This window comes from Electrona antarctica, assembly GCF_951216825.1.
Source record: "Electrona antarctica genome assembly, chromosome: 11".
Classification (NCBI taxonomy): domain Eukaryota; kingdom Metazoa; phylum Chordata; class Actinopteri; order Myctophiformes; family Myctophidae; genus Electrona; species Electrona antarctica.
This window is the reverse complement of record NC_136792.1, coordinates 9990102-10005866: the sequence shown is the minus strand read 5'-3', so window position 1 is coordinate 10005866 and position 15765 is coordinate 9990102. Positions and strand designations below refer to the sequence as shown.

The 15765-nt window shown below is 44.1% G+C and overlaps 2 protein-coding genes across 2 annotated transcripts in view; one reads left to right on the top strand and one right to left on the bottom strand.

Annotated features, from left to right (window-relative positions):
• The window catches only part of ryr1b (ryanodine receptor 1b (skeletal)), a 142712-nt gene that overhangs the window by 105457 nt on the left and 21490 nt on the right, over positions 1 to 15765 (top strand). The window contains exons 85-88 of the mRNA XM_079514493.1: positions 6519 to 6599; positions 8391 to 8479; positions 9377 to 9505; positions 11433 to 11537. Of these exons, the coding sequence (XP_079370619.1) occupies positions 6519 to 6599; positions 8391 to 8479; positions 9377 to 9505; positions 11433 to 11537 (404 nt within the window). The remainder of the gene's footprint in view (positions 1 to 6518; positions 6600 to 8390; positions 8480 to 9376; positions 9506 to 11432; positions 11538 to 15765) is intronic.
• Positions 13328 to 15469, bottom strand: LOC306932895 (solute carrier family 15 member 2-like; the record flags this gene model as incomplete). Its single annotated transcript, XM_079514871.1, has 1 exon — positions 13328 to 15469. The coding sequence occupies one exon, from the start codon at positions 15467 to 15469 to the stop codon at positions 13328 to 13330; it is 2142 nt and encodes a 713-aa protein (XP_079370997.1).

Here is a 15765-nt window from a genome sequence, read left to right as displayed (position 1 = left end):
CCACCACCCACCCACTAAAACCACCCAGCCATTCACTACCAGATGTAACCCCCAACTCCACACCCATTATACACTAACGCCACCTACCCCGACCTCCGCCCACTACTCGTCAACATTCCTTTTGTGATAACCGAAGGATGTTCTCTGGAAAAATGTGTCAAAGGGATGTAAAATGCTGATGCATTCTGCATTTATAATGAAGCTATACATATAACTGTACTAGTACATTCATAATGTTTTATAACAACATCTCTCTCGATATTATAAGACAGGGGTTCTCAACCCGTGGGTCGCGACCCCTCGGGGGGTCGCCAAATTATTTTAGGGGGTCCCCAAATTATTTTCAAAAAAAAAAAACCCGAACACGATTTTTCAAAAATAGCAGACCTACAAGCTCGTAGCGCGCCACTCGGTGGCGCGCTATGAGCTTGTAGATCTGCTATTTTTCAATAGCTAAATTATAACAATGTTTAAAACACCAAAAGGGGTTCCCGCCCAAAATGGTTTATGGTTATTGTAGCAGTCAATTTATATTGGGGGTCGGGAGGGGGCGGGGCGGGGGTCCCGAGACATTGCCAAAGCATTTCCGGGGGTCCCCGGCCAAAAACGTTGAGAACCCCTGTTATAAGACATTCTTCATCATGTCTTATGATTGACTTAATATCAACAGTCAAAAGGTATTATTATAAGTTTGACTATAGTACTTGTCAGATATCGCAATCGAAAAAAGATGTTCGTTAGACATTTCATTAATGTGGTAGAGAAATTATGAGCAGTTTTTATACTTAATGAAATATAATCTAACTTATAATGTCTCATGACTGTTGATGAAATAGACCATAGCACTCGAGTGAAAAGAAGTGGCTTGGACTCCTCATGCATAGGGGGAAGCATGAGGTCAGTCCGTTGCTCTCTCCAGGGAGTGTATAGCGCCCAGGATCACATTAGATAATTGACACTGGGTGAAAAAAATGGGTTGCAAAATTGTGGGATAAAGAATTTAAGGTGAATAAAAAAAATGAATTACTAAATTGAGTAAAACGATAACTACAGTGGAGAAACACTGAATATGTTCCTCCACTGTCACACAACTCTTATAGAACACATTTTGGTTTATAATGCCTTATGAAGGTATCCTGTGAAATATTAGATGTGGACTTCATACAAAGTGATCTATTTATTTTGACTTTGTTTTACTGTTAGATGTGTAGACTTTATTTACCAGAGAGCATCTCGAGGAGGTTAACACATTGTGGTTGAATTGCCACACTAATCCATACACTTTTCTTTCCCTGCTAATAATATGTCACTGTTGTTGCCTGTGTGTCTTTGTCGCCTACAGTATTCCCATGTAATCACTCTAATTATTGTATCCTCCAGGTTTAAAGTACCAGGATCGGCAACAGCATTTATTACTAAAGCTTTCCTACTAATGTTTGCTTTTAACTGTTTAATTTGCAACGACGACTTGATTGAGTTACTGTATGATGTCGACACATTGTTTTGACTTGTTTTGACTGAATCCACTCTGAGATTATCCCCTGTACCTTTACTGAATCCACTTTGAGATTATCCCCTGTACCTTTACTGAATCCACTCTGAGCTTATCCCCTGTACCTTTACTGAATCCACTCTGAGCTTATCCCCTGTACCTTTACTGAATCCACTCTGAGCTTATCCCCTGTACCTTTACTGAATCCACTCTGAGCTTATCCCCTGTACCTTTACTGTATCTTTACTGAATCCACTCTGAGCTTATCCCCTGTACCTTTACTGTATCTTTACTGAATCCACTCTGAGCTTATCCCCTGTACCTTTACTGAATCCACTCTGAGCTTATCCCCTGTACCTTTACTGAATCCACTCTGAGCTTATCCCCTGTACCTTTACTGAATCCACTCTGAGTTTATCCCCTGTATCTTTACTGAATCCACTCTGAGCTTATCCCCTGTACCTTTACTGAATCCACTCTGAGCTTATCCCCTGTACCTTTACTGAATCCACTCTGAGCTTATCCCCTGTACCTTTACTGAATCCACTCTGAGCTTATCCCCTGTACCTTTACTGAATCCACTCTGAGTTTATCCCCTGTACCTTTACTGAATCCACTCTGAGCTTATCCCCTGTACCTTTACTGAATCCACTGAGTTTATCCCCTGTACCTTTACTGAATCCACTCTGAGCTTATCCCCTGTACCTTTCACTCTGAGTTTATCCCCTGTACCTTTCACTCTGAGCTTATCCCCTGTACCTTTCCCACTCTGAGCTTATCCCCTGTACCTTTCCCACTCTGAGCTTATCCCCTGTACCTTTCCCATACTGATACCCATTAAGACCTGGGGCCCATTCTACAATAAGGGCCTTTCTCGGCCCTACCCCTCTCACATTGTTTATATTGTGTTTAGGATCCAAGATGGCCGCAGCACCAGGAGGGGGTGGGGCAGAGGGGAGCGGGCGGGGTCGACATATGCCCTTACTGGGCTGCATTCAAGACACTTGCCTTGTGTCTGACACCTGACCTGTGTCTGAACACAGCTCTGATAGATGTGTTCTGCCCCCTCCCCCCCATCAAACAAAATGTATACTATATGGGCTTCCATTGGAAATGCATTGGAGCGGCCATTATACACAGACACAAGACAGACACAAGACAGGTGTCTTGAATGTGTGAACGCAGCCCAGTAAGGCCCCTGGTGCTGCGGCCATCTTGGAAACTAAAACACAATATAAACAATACCCACAATACCCATCCATCCATGGTATATAGTGCTTTTATCCAAATACAGTAAGTGCTTTTCAATGTGCATTGCATTCAACCCATTCACGCACACAGGCTGTCACACACCGACGGCAGGCGAAACCGTGCAAGGTACCAACAGTGTTGATTTCGTCGACTAAAACTAAGACTAACTAAACTAAGACTAAAATGTTCGTACCTTTTTCACTGACGAAGACTAAAATGGAAACTAAATGAAAACTAAGACTAAATATACTGACAATTTCATCAACAAATAAAAACTAGACTAAAATGTTAGGAAGGGACTAGTGGACAAGAGATCCAGTGTAAGTCATCTTGGTTGCATGCTGAAAATAGCAGATCGGCTATTTTCAGCAAGTGTAAAAACAGTCATTTACGACGGCATCAAGGCCCGACAAAATACATTTTAGTCGACTGTCAACTGTAAATGTAGTCGACTCGAAATCTTATGATATTTAGCCGACTAAAACTAGACTAACACTAAAACATTCCAGGTGACTAAAATGTGACTAAAACTAAATGAAAACTAAACTAAAATCAAAATTTGCTGCCAAAAACAACACCGGGTACCAACCAGTTAGGGGTCCAGTGGTGGTAGTATACCATCTGAGCCACTGCTGCCCCCATCCATCCATCCATCCATCCATCCATCCATCCATCCATCCATCCATCCATCCATCCACCCCTGCCCTCCTCAGCACCCCACACACACACACACACACGCATTGAACCAGAGTTTGTGGAGTTCAGTAGATCTGTCCTGAATGGCATATTGTGGCAATAAGAAGAAAAGAAACGTAGAGAAACAAAAGCTGTCCTCATGGCTCATCATCATCTCTGTACTTGTATGTCCAACAAGTCTGTCCGTCTGTTCGACTTCATCAATCCTAGCTTAGTTATTATATATGTCCTCATCTCTCGGCGCCATTCATGTGTCTTCTTCAGTCCATGGCATTGTATTTGTCTGAACGTCTTTTTGTGTGTGTCTGTCTCTGTGGGGCAGCCGGTGTGTCCCTGTCAGGGTCTGTCTCTGTGGGGCAGCCGGTGTGTCCCTGTCAGGGTCTGTCTCTGTGGGGCAGCCGGTGTGTCCCTGTCAGGTGTGTCTGTCTCTGTGGGGCAGCCGGTGTGTCCCTGTCAGGGTCTGTCTCTGTGGGGCAGCCGGTGTGTCCCTGTCAGGGTCTGTCTCTGTGGGGCAGCCGGTGTGTCCCTGTCAGGGTCTGTCTCTGTGGGGCAGCCGGTGTGTCCCTGTCAGGGTCTGTCTCTGTGGGGCAGCCGGTGTGTCCCTGTCAGGTGTGTGTCTGTCTCTGTGGGGCAGCCGGTGTGTGTCTGTCAGGTAGGTATTGTACAGTTTGTCTGTCTCTGTGGGGCAGCCGGTGTGTCCCTGTCAGGGTCTGTCTCTGTGGGGCAGCCGGTGTGTCCCTGTCAGGGTCTGTCTCTGTGGGGCAGCCGGTGTGTCCCTGTCTCTGTGGGGCAGCCACACACACACACACACACACACACACACACACACACACACCATTACATCACCACACAGGTGATACAGGTAGGTCCTGGACAGGGGGCGGGGCCTGTCCAGTAAAGCAGGGGTCTTCAACCAGGGGGTCCCATGCAGAGATACTGCAGGGGTTCTGCCAAATCTTTGTGTGATCATAGTATTATAATTATTATTATTTTTTCTTCTATATTAACCACTTGAACCCTCTCATCCCTATTCTTGGGGGAAACATTAGCCGAAAATAGCAGATCAAACACGCTCACGACGCGTAGATCTGCAACGCGGTGTGAGCTTGTAGATCTTCTGTAGATCGGCTATTTTTGTAGAGGGAAAAGGCAGCAGACCAAGTACAGAGCCAAAGGCCAAGTTTACAAAGTATTGAGGATAAATGTTGTTAAATGTCTGAAAACACACATTTAACATTAATCCAATATGTGGGTGGGTGGAGGGGGGGTCCCTGCTTCTACTCTCTTTCAGCTAAGAGGTCCTTGTTGAAGACCTCTGCACTAAAAATCATAATCCAGCTACATTCATACTGTACATGTAGATGTGTGGTTCTCAACCTGCCGGTCTGGACAGACATACTGTATACATGGGTCACAAGATACCCGTGACAGACAGGGTCATGGGAAAAAAACAACATTGGCAGAGGAATAATACACAATTTTTTTCCCGTTACAAACCTTATCCTTCCGTAGGGATAAAATATTTTCTTTATCCCTATACGAATTCTAATCCAGCAGAATAAAGTGGTTCACGACTCCGGGTTGTGATCTAAGGATCTAAGGCAGGGGCGCCCACACTTTTTTGACTTGAGAGCTACCTTCAAAATGCCGAGCTAAACGAGATCTACCCACCCAAAAAATTGCTATCTTGCTGAAAATAGTAAAAAAAAAAAAAAAAAGAAGAAAAAAAAAGTACCTTGGAATAGTGGCGTTGATGTCACATATAATAGAAGGGTGGAAATGGAATTGGTTGTTTTTTTAGTAGGCCTATATAACTTTGTAATGCTACTGAGGTTTGTGCGCAACACTTTTGAAAACATAGAAGATATTGCATTGTGGGTTTGAGCTGACAGGCACTTTTTGATATCAAAAGTCAAGTCGCCTTAATTCAAGTGGCAGATGCCTATTTTAAATTTAAATTATATATTTTTAGGTGCATCATGTGATCTACCTGCACAGCCTTTGTGATCTACTGGTAGATCACAACCTTTTGGGCACCCCTGATCTAAGGCTTCCGCTGGCTTCCATTAAACCAGCGGGTTCACAACCTTTTCTGGATCAGGGGCCTTCAGGGCCCACTTGAATGTCTCAACGGTACTCAAGGACTCTTAAAGGGACACTTCAACCTTTTTGCAAAAAAATATATGTTAATGACGTTTAGAAGATTTAGAACACTTTCCTGGGGGTCTTTATGTGTGTAATTTGAGGTTTTAGATTTGTGGTTTTAGATTTTAGCAGTGAGCCCAGTGTCTCTGATGTCATGGACACTGGGCTCACTTACTTCCTGGACTACAATTCCCATAATGCTTTGGTGCACTGCTCCTCCTTGTGGATAGTCTTACTGAGACAACATGTAGTCCAGGAAGTAAGTGAGCCCAGTGTCCATGACATCAGAGACACTAGGCTCACTGCTAAAATCTAAAATATCTAAAACCACATATTACACACAAAGACCCCAGGAAAGTGTTCTAAATCTTCTAAACCTCATTAACATAACGGTGAAGTGTCCCTTTAACACAGCAGCCATTCGGTTACCATGTTAAGTGGTCAGATGGGTGGGCCACGTGCATTTTCAGAGTACGTTTATTTTGATAATCAATTGATCGTTTTTTCCCCCCGGTTTGGATCAATGGAACTAACGTAGTATACCTTAAGTTCCGTTTTATTGGTATATCACAATGAAAGCTCATTTTTCAAGTTATAAAATAAAAATAAAATAAAATGCAGTGGCGTTTATTTTACATTTTTCTTTTTTTTTTTATATTAATGCCATATTAATAAGATCTTAGTGTTTTTTCCAATTACTTGGAGGCCCACTTGCATTGTCCTCGCCCCACATGTGGGATATCTCTGCGTGTTTCTAGTAAAGAGGTGTGTAGCAGCAGTCTGGGTCCACAGACGGGACTGGTGTTGAGAACCACTGTTGTGTGTATATATACTGTACTCTTCACAGCTAGCCTCTCAGTACACCAAACACTGTACGCACTGTAAAAAGATAACCCCACATTAACATCCATCTCGCACGCCCCCTCTGCCCCAGACGAGAAAGTGATGGCGGACGATGAATTCACCTGCGACCTCTTCCGCTTCCTGCAGCTACTTTGCGAGGGCCACAACAACGGTGAGTCTCTATACAAATAACGCTGCATATAGACCGTTCCTCACCCAGGAATCAGCCCAGCTCCTAATCCAGACAACAGTCTTGTCAAAACTTGACTATTGTAACTCCCTCCTCACTGGCCTACCGGCATGTGCACTTAAGCCTCTCCAACTGATCCAAAATGCCGCAGCTCGCTTGGTCTTCAACCAGCCAAAATTCTCACATGTCTCCCCCCTGCTCCGCTCCCTGCACTGGCTCCCGGTCGCTGCCCGCACAGAATACAAAACTCTGATGCTGGTATTTAAAGCAACCAAAGGTATGGCTCCCCCATATCTTGCAAGCATGATTGAACCCTACAAACCCTCCCGAGCACTCCGATCAGCCAACGCAGGGAAGCTGGAAGTACCCTCACTAAAAACGCCGGGACAACGCTCCACACGTCCCAAACTCTTCTCCCTTCTGGCCCCAAAACTGTGGAACGCACTTCCCGTTGCAATCAGAACTGCAGCATCACTCCCGATCTTCCGCCGTAGTTTGAAAACCCACCTTTTCAGACTCCACCATGGCCCATAGCACTTACCCTACCCCCTTAGACAGCACTTTTTTAGACTTAGATAGCATTTGAAACAGACTTATAGCATGTCATGTAGACAGCACAATAACAGTACAGCATAGTATAATATATATGTATAGCTTATATGTATAGTGTCATTATATATAGATATGTTCTAGTTACGTTCTTAGCTTACGCATGTTTCTTGATAAATGCTGTTTATATATGTGATGTATTCCCATGCTTTTTGTTCTTGCTTAATGTAAGTCGCTCTGGATTAAGAGCGTCTGCTAAATGCCTAAATTGTAAATTGAAATTGTAACCTTATTAGTCCGGCAGCCGACAGGCTTCTTTTGTTTAAAGTGGGACATTTGGTATATAGTCTTTTTTTATTGGCCTAAAATATTGTCTATATATGTACATACATTCATGAATCCACTTGCTGAGCGGCTGTCACTATTGGGCAATCTTTTGTATAGTGGTTTCTTTGTGACACTACCATTAACATCCTATGGCAGGCAAAAAGGTATTTTGCTTTAAGTAGCACGTGACATGTCAAACTAGGGTGTTTTCATGATTCTGAATCCATTCCAAGCATTAGTTTTGCACAAAAAAACACTCCTTGGGCTAAAAGCAGCCATAGCCACCTGCCCAAATGTGCCGACCTCATCACATTTGTCATGACGTCTATGGCCGTTTTTAGCCCAAGGAGTGCATTTTGTGCAATGTATTCAGAATAATGAAAACACCCTAGTTTGACATGCTACTTAAAGCAAAAGGAAAGTTTGACATTTTTGACATTTTTGCCTGCCATACGATGTTAATGGTAGGGTCACAAGAAACCCCTACAACAACAAGTGGATTCATGAATGTATGTATATAGACAATATTTTAGGCCAATAAAAAAATACTATATATACCAAATTTCCCACCCCATAACCCCGGCTGCCGGACTATATGCCAAACATGGGCCTTTTAATCCAGTTCTGGAGTATAGAGAGTATGCGCGTGACATCATCATCAAACCAGGAAGTTATGCAGGAACGCCTACTGAGTGGCTAAAAACTACTTTCTGGCCTTGACAGCCCATACATCCAAACAGAAAAGTCCTATCTGATTGCATTAAACAACATTAAACAATGTTAAACTCACTTTGCATGTTGCTTTGCCACTCGATTTGCCACTCGATGTGCCATTCACTTTAAGCATGCGCATACTCTCTATTGACCGTGTCTGTTGTGTCCGTTGTGCACTTCCAGATTTCCAGAATTACCTGAGGACTCAGACCGGAAGCACCACTACTATCAATGTCATCATCTGCACCGTGGACTACCTGCTTCGTCTGCAGGTGACACTGCTGCTCACACATATATTCACACATATACTATCAATGTCATCATCTGCACCGTGGACTACCTGCTCCGTCTGCAGGTGACACTGCTGCTCACACATATATTCACACATATACTATCAATGTCATCATCTGCACCGTGGACTACCTGCTTCGTCTGCAGGTGACACTGCTGCTCACACATATATTCACACATATACTATCAATGTCATCATCTGCACCGTGGACTACCTGCTCCGTCTGCAGGTGACACTGCTGCTCACACATATATTCACACATATACTATCAATGTCATCATCTGCACCGTGGACTACCTGCTTCGTCTGCAGGTGACACTGCTGCTCACACATATATTCACACATATACTATCAATGTCATCATCTGCACCGTGGACTACCTGCTCCGTCTGCAGGTGACACTGCTGCTCACACATATATTCTTGCTTAATTTATACTCATATATGTCATGGCAAAGTGAATGGGCTAAAGATACTTTATATGCACTGGTTGGAATTAAAGCCTGCAATCTTTGTTTTCCGGGTGGAAGGAATTGATGTTTGATGCCACAAATCGTTCCTTTGTGTCGTCTGTCATCTGTCGTCCTCTGTCATCTTGTGTCATGGTCCTGCCCCTACATATTAAGTCTGCCCGCTCCTTAGAGGCCTTTAAGTCTTTACTTAAAACCCATCTCTTCTCCCTCGCTTTCAATGATGTTTGACCTAATTAACCTGTGTAATATTTGTACTGCTTTGATGTTGTTTTACTATGCAATTTGTGTTGATTGTATGCTTGTTTCATGATCGTGTACAGCACTTTGGTTGACCTTCTGGTCTTTGTAAATGTGCTCTAGAAATAAAGTTTGATTTGATTTGATTCCTTTGCCCCATGTCTGTAGGAGTCTATCAGTGACTTCTACTGGTACTACTCGGGGAAAGACATCATCGATGAGCCGGGCAAGAGGAACTTCTCCAAGGCCATGACTGTGGCGAAGCAGGTCTTCAACAGCTTGACAGAGTACATCCAGGTAAGGGAGCTATATGCAGCAGGTACATGGACATTTAGGATTGGCTAGAATAATGATGATCTATTTGGATTTTCCTTTTATTCGTGTCGCTCAGCCGGTAGAGCTCTCCGCCTTAGTTGTGAGTTTGTAGATCGTCTATTTTCAGCAAGTGAAGTGTCGTTACGACGGCATCAATGTCCGCCAAAATAAATTTTGTTCGACTAAATCAACTGTAGATTTAGTCGACTAAAACTAGACTAACACTAAAACATTCCAGGTGACTAAAATGTGACTAAAACTAAATTAAAACTATTCAAGGGACTACGACTAAAACTAGAATCAAAATTTGCTGCCAAAAACAACACGTGTATGAGTAGCATGGCTTGTTGTAGGATGAATTGGAGGATGGGGATCAGATACTCTGAAACTGAATGGCTTGTTGAGTTCAGCTGACCACAACGCTGCATGTCAGATGTGCACAACAAGCACTTTTTCATAAAATACGATCAGCTGGCTTATTTTAGATTTTTCTTTAAAGAGAGTGGTAATGCCAACAGAACTGAATAAAACGGCGATCACTGCTACAGTATATGTACAAACAAGAGCTTCGGAGGATGTGCTCCCTGTATGGCATTGATTTTAATATTAAGTATAATGTCAAAAAAATAGCATCTTGATTGTGCGTAGTAAAGAGGATAAAAAGGCTGCATTTCCTCATTTTATTCAATGCGGAAATTCCACAAGTGCTCTAAAGAAGTCACGGTCTCACTTTATTTATTTTTAAACTTTGTTTTTTTTACATTCCCAGGAGAGTAAGGGCCGATTCATACTCCTATTTTAGAGCCGAATAAAAGTCGGTTTGGCTCTGTAGAGCCTACAATGTGACGTCATTTGAGGTTCGGGGGTGCGGGTACCGTCCTAAAGTCGGCTCTTCGGTGCTACTGAAAAGTTCTGACGAGCCGAAATCATTTCGGCACTACAGCGTTGAAACAGCGGTAAAATAGGAGTATGAATCGGCCCTAAAGGGTCCCATATTTGAATGGTTTCAGTCCTTCTTAGTCCGTTCACTCCCACTGACAGAGTTCATGATTCTTATATAGATCGGTATTCCATTTCTATTGTTGTTAAGACAAAGTGATCTTCATTATGTAATGTACAAGATAATGAAAGACAATGAATTGAGGTGAAAAAGAAAACGGAGGGAAGAGAAAAAAAAACAAGAAAAAAAAAACATAAGCACAACAAATACAGCAATAACATTGTTAAACTGTCTCACTTTTTAAAAGAGTGTACAAACGAGTGTACAAACGGAACCAAATGGACACCAACGGGTCCATTTGGTTCCGTTTATTCACTCTCAGAGTTAAATTAACATAGATTTGACAATATAAATCTCAGAGATATAAATGCCATTAAATGGGGGTCCGTAGACTAATGCATGTCAAACTGGGGGTCCTTGAAATTAAAGGGGTTGAGAATCACTCCAATCTTCTCTGAGGGTCCCTGGCATATCTTTTCAAATGGGGGGTCCGCGGGCTAATTAGTGTCAACTTGGGGGTCCTTGACATGAAAAAGTTTGGGAACCACTGGTGTAGGCCTATTGTTATTTTGTATGTGATATGGATGGTAAATGGTAAATGGTGCATTTATATAGCGCCTTTATCCAAGGCGCTTTACATAGATTGTGCAATACATTCACCCATTCACACACACATTCATACACCGATTGCGGCGGAAGCCATGCAAGGTACCAACCAGCACATCGGGAGCAATTTGGGGTTCAGTGTCTTGCCCAAGGACACTTCGACATGTAGACAGGAGGAGCCGGGATTCGAACCGCCGACCCATGGATCATTGGACGACCTGCTCTACCTCTTGAGCCACAGTCGCCCCTGGATCCTGAGTCTGAAATAAAAATGTAATTTCTCTCTCTCTCTCTCTCTGTCAGGGTCCATGCACAGGGAACCAGCAGTCACTGGCTCACAGCAGATTGTGGGACGCTGTGGTGGGATTCCTGCACGTATTCGCTCACCTGATGATGAAGCTGGCTCAGGTAAGACTTGTGATGCACATTCCTACCTGTGCATACATAGTTTGTATCACACTCTTTATGATGTTGCTACGTAGTGGATATATACTACATGGTGGCGCTATAGCACTAAAACGTCGATACACATATGCGTCTCCTCTCCTCATATTTTGAATGATGAATATTTTCTTAAATTGGCCAAAGGGGTGGTGCTACAGGGGTCAATTTAAAATGCAAACCTTGAACAGCATTTTTGAGTGGTGCAAACCACTCCAACAACTGGCTTTGTACCCGTGTACCCGTGTTCCAAAAAAACGAGCATGGTTGCTATGGTTAGTATGTGACGTCACTGACTGTTACCCTGGCTAGGAACAGTACTCTAGTACTCTACGTACAGTATTCTGTAAAAGTTCCTTCTAGAATAGGCAAAATAACTTTTTTTAAATATTTCAAAGCATATAAAAAGTGAAAAATAAAAGGTTTCAGCCCGAACCAAGCTCCATGTGCCAGACCAAAAAAAAAAAGACGGATCAAGTAAGGTCCAGTGTATGACATCAGTTATATACAGAATTTTTTGAGTGGTGCAGCCACTCCAAGGAACAGCAATGTCTGTCCCTCCCTATGTCCATCCCTATGTATGTATGTCGCTATGAAAATAGATATTGATGTGAGTCTCTATGTCACAGAGAGTACTGACCACATGAAGTCCTACATGCTGCCATGCTGTTATTGGACCCTGTCTTTCTTTTTTCCTGGCTGGCATTCTTCACTTATTTTTCACATGGAGCTTGTTGTCGGGCTGGAAACAACAAATCAACTTTTTTTTAAAAATTATTTTTATGTTTTTTCCTCTTTTTTTTGTTGCTGCTCTGTTATGGTTTAACGTGAAATATTTTTCACATTTGGTGAAATCCATAATATCACACATACACTTGCATGTGGTGTGTGGCCATATATGGGCAAGATATCACTCGTTTGATGATGTCAACAACATGATGTCCAATCAGCACATTCCATGCTCAAACGGACATACGCACATAGCTGTGCACGGGAGCGGCTGCACCACTCAAAGGAATCCATTCATAACCAGTCAGTGGGTGTGTACTATAATGGCTGAAGCTGTGAACAAGACGGTGACATGTTCCATCAGTTAGAACAGCATTTTATTTTAAATACTTTGGCATCCTTCACTTATCTTATCACACGGAGGAGCTTGGATCCGGCAGTGCTGCCAGCTTTTGCCGGAAAAACAAGACTGTGACTCTTCCAAAAAAAAAAAGATTATAAAATAAAATAAAGATTACAGTTACAGAGATATAATAACTCTGCTTTCCTGAACCATGGGGCATATTGGGCAGTCTCCAATATCCCCCTGGAGGTCTTTGAACATGCATGGAGAAATTACATGGTTTATTAATTCAGAGATCTGAGATAACTTGAATGTATGAGACAGGCTTTTTGACAGACATTTTCCAGCAGCTGCTCCAGCAGCTTGGCGTCGCGCTGGGCATTGGACTTGTGCTCACGCGTACACGCGCAAGCACAAGACACCTGCCCAGTGGACCACGGGTCCTTACAGTGCCTTTGAATCGGCCCCCATTTGAGGTTTACATTCCTTTACTCTGAATTGAATCCTCCTATAATCCTCTTTCTCCCACTCTTTATGTTTTTTTGTGTATTTCGCCCACTTACCGGTACTCCCCCGGATTGGTAGCAAATTGGATAGTTAAACAATCTCCAATAAGTGGACACACGTTTTATATTTTTTTTATATATTTTATATTTTCATTTTACATATATTTTGTTTTATATGGTTACACTTCGTTGGTGCCCTCTATTTTGTTCAAATCGTCATCTTCCATTTGGTTCTTCACGGGGGTGGCGTCCTCCTCCTCTTTCCCCGATGATGGCTTATCCTGCCTGCCCTTGAAGACGATGTCGTCGGGGTCAACGTAGGTGTAGAAGTGGGCCATGACGGCGAAAATTAGGCACACGACCAGCGATAGTACGGCAAACAACAGGAACTCCACCCACTGTTCCAGGCCTGCCCCTTCTGCCACGATCAGCACTATGATGTTCCCAAAGGCAATGGTGAGCAGATAACCAGCCTGCAGGACCGACTTCATGCTGGCCGGGGCCTGCGAGTAGGAGAACTCCAGGCCCGTGATGGAGAACATCACCTCTCCGGCTGTTATCAGGACATACATGGGGACCTGCCACGCAATGTGAACGTCGCTGGCCTTCACATCCTCCATCCTGTGCGCCTCTATCTTACCGGACTTCTCCAACAGGAGCACCGTGTAGGTGGCCCCAAAGTCTAGCAGGCCGAGGTCAAGAGGGGAGCAGCGCTTTGATTCTGTGCAGCATTCGACACGTGGATATCGGTTCCTAGTCACAGTCTTGTAAGGAGACTGAGCATAGTTGGCAGGCACTGGGATTTTCTCCTCCTCTCTGACAGTTAGGGTCACTGCCTCAGAATGTGTATTGATGAACCTCAACAGAGGGTCCCCACTTCCACTCTTCTCCGTATGGTCTTTCACAAGTTCGCACGAGACTCCAGTGGCTCCGCGATACAAGATGAGAGTGTGGGCTTCCTGCGCCGTGAAGGTCCGAGTGCACTCGGACGTTCCGCCGCCGTCGAGGCCATTCAAAGTGACCTCCATTGTCAGTTCCTTAACGGCTTCCCCTAATGGAAGCCTTACATATCCAGTAGGGTCCTGAAGGTATCCGATCGGTAGTTTAAACAGGTCACTGTGTCCTGGGATCTTCAGAGAGACGTTATTCTCTGCCAGGTTAAAGACCTGCAGGAGACACTCCCCTGGAGGTGCAGGCTCCACCATTGTTTTCATGACGTCCACCTCCACCAACATGGCTACTCCAAAGGCCAACGCTGCAAAGATCATGCCAGTAGCCATCTTCCTCAGGGGAGTGACGTTGATTTTGAAGAAGCCAACGAGAGGGTATATGAGGAAGTCAAACATGGGCACCATCAGAAGAATGAGCAGAGGATTGATCATTTGCATTTGGTCAGGTTTCAGGTTGAAATGGTCTCCAAAAGCCATGTTCATCCTGGTGGCTTGGAGTGTCCAACGTGAACCTTGCTGATCAAAGAGCGCCCAGAACATGGGGAGAGGGATGAAGAGGACGAGGACTTTCAGAACCATCTTTATCTCGGTGATCAGGCGGCTCGAGAACTTTTCCTCAGCCCAGTCCAGCCAGTGTTCCCTCTGTGGTTCATCCTTTGACCTCTTCCAGCGGTTGCTGATGGCAAACCCAATGCACTTGCAGACGTCCAGCAAGACATTTCCCTCAGGAGGACCCTTTCTGTACATCCCGCTGCCAGCGATGAACACAACTAATGCCACGACCATCAGAGCCGCGGGAACTCCAAATGCCAGAGCGTAGCAGTCACCTCCGAAGCACGTCACATCACCTCTCAGCATCGGTGTAATGACAGTTGATATAAGACTGCCAGCATTGATCGCCATGTAGAAAATGGAGAAGAACCTAGACCTTTCAACCACATGTTCCTCGTCAAACTGGTCCCCTCCAAATGCTGCCACACACGGTTTGATCCCTCCAGTGCCAAAAGCAATGAGAATCAGACCTAAAACGGACAGCGCGACGTGCGTTGTGCCGTCTCCCACCGTGGGGATGGCCCCGACAGACTTGAACAAATGGCCGATGACATAGACTATGGATAGGTAAATGATGGTCTTGAACTTGCCGATCCAGGAGTCTGCGATGATGGCCCCCAGTATAGGTGCAAAGTAGCAGAGGCTGGAGAAGCCGTGGTAGACGGCCGTGGAGAGGTTCTTGTTCCATCGCAGGTAGCTCACAAAGTAGAGCATCAGCACCGTTTTCATGCCATAGTAGGAGAAGCGTTCGCAGAACTCATTCACCACTATGAACACGATGCTCAGCGGGTAATTGGTCCCAGGTATTTTCTTCACCATGACTACAGTTGTTTAGGTTTCCTGCTGTCGAATCGACGGGTCTTGATTATAAATGAGTTTCAAACTCCTTGAGCATTCTTACCGGGCACGTGGTCGGGTCTCAGAGGGAAAGGAATAATACGGTATATTTATAAACCAGACTGGTCCATCTATGACGGTACTATACGACATCAATACTGTGACGTCAGTCATCACCTTATTCATATCGTTGCTGTCTGGTGGAAAGTACCTAACTCCGTTTTTGGAGAAATATTGAACCAATGAAAAGTATTAAAAAGCGGACCTTCACATATGAA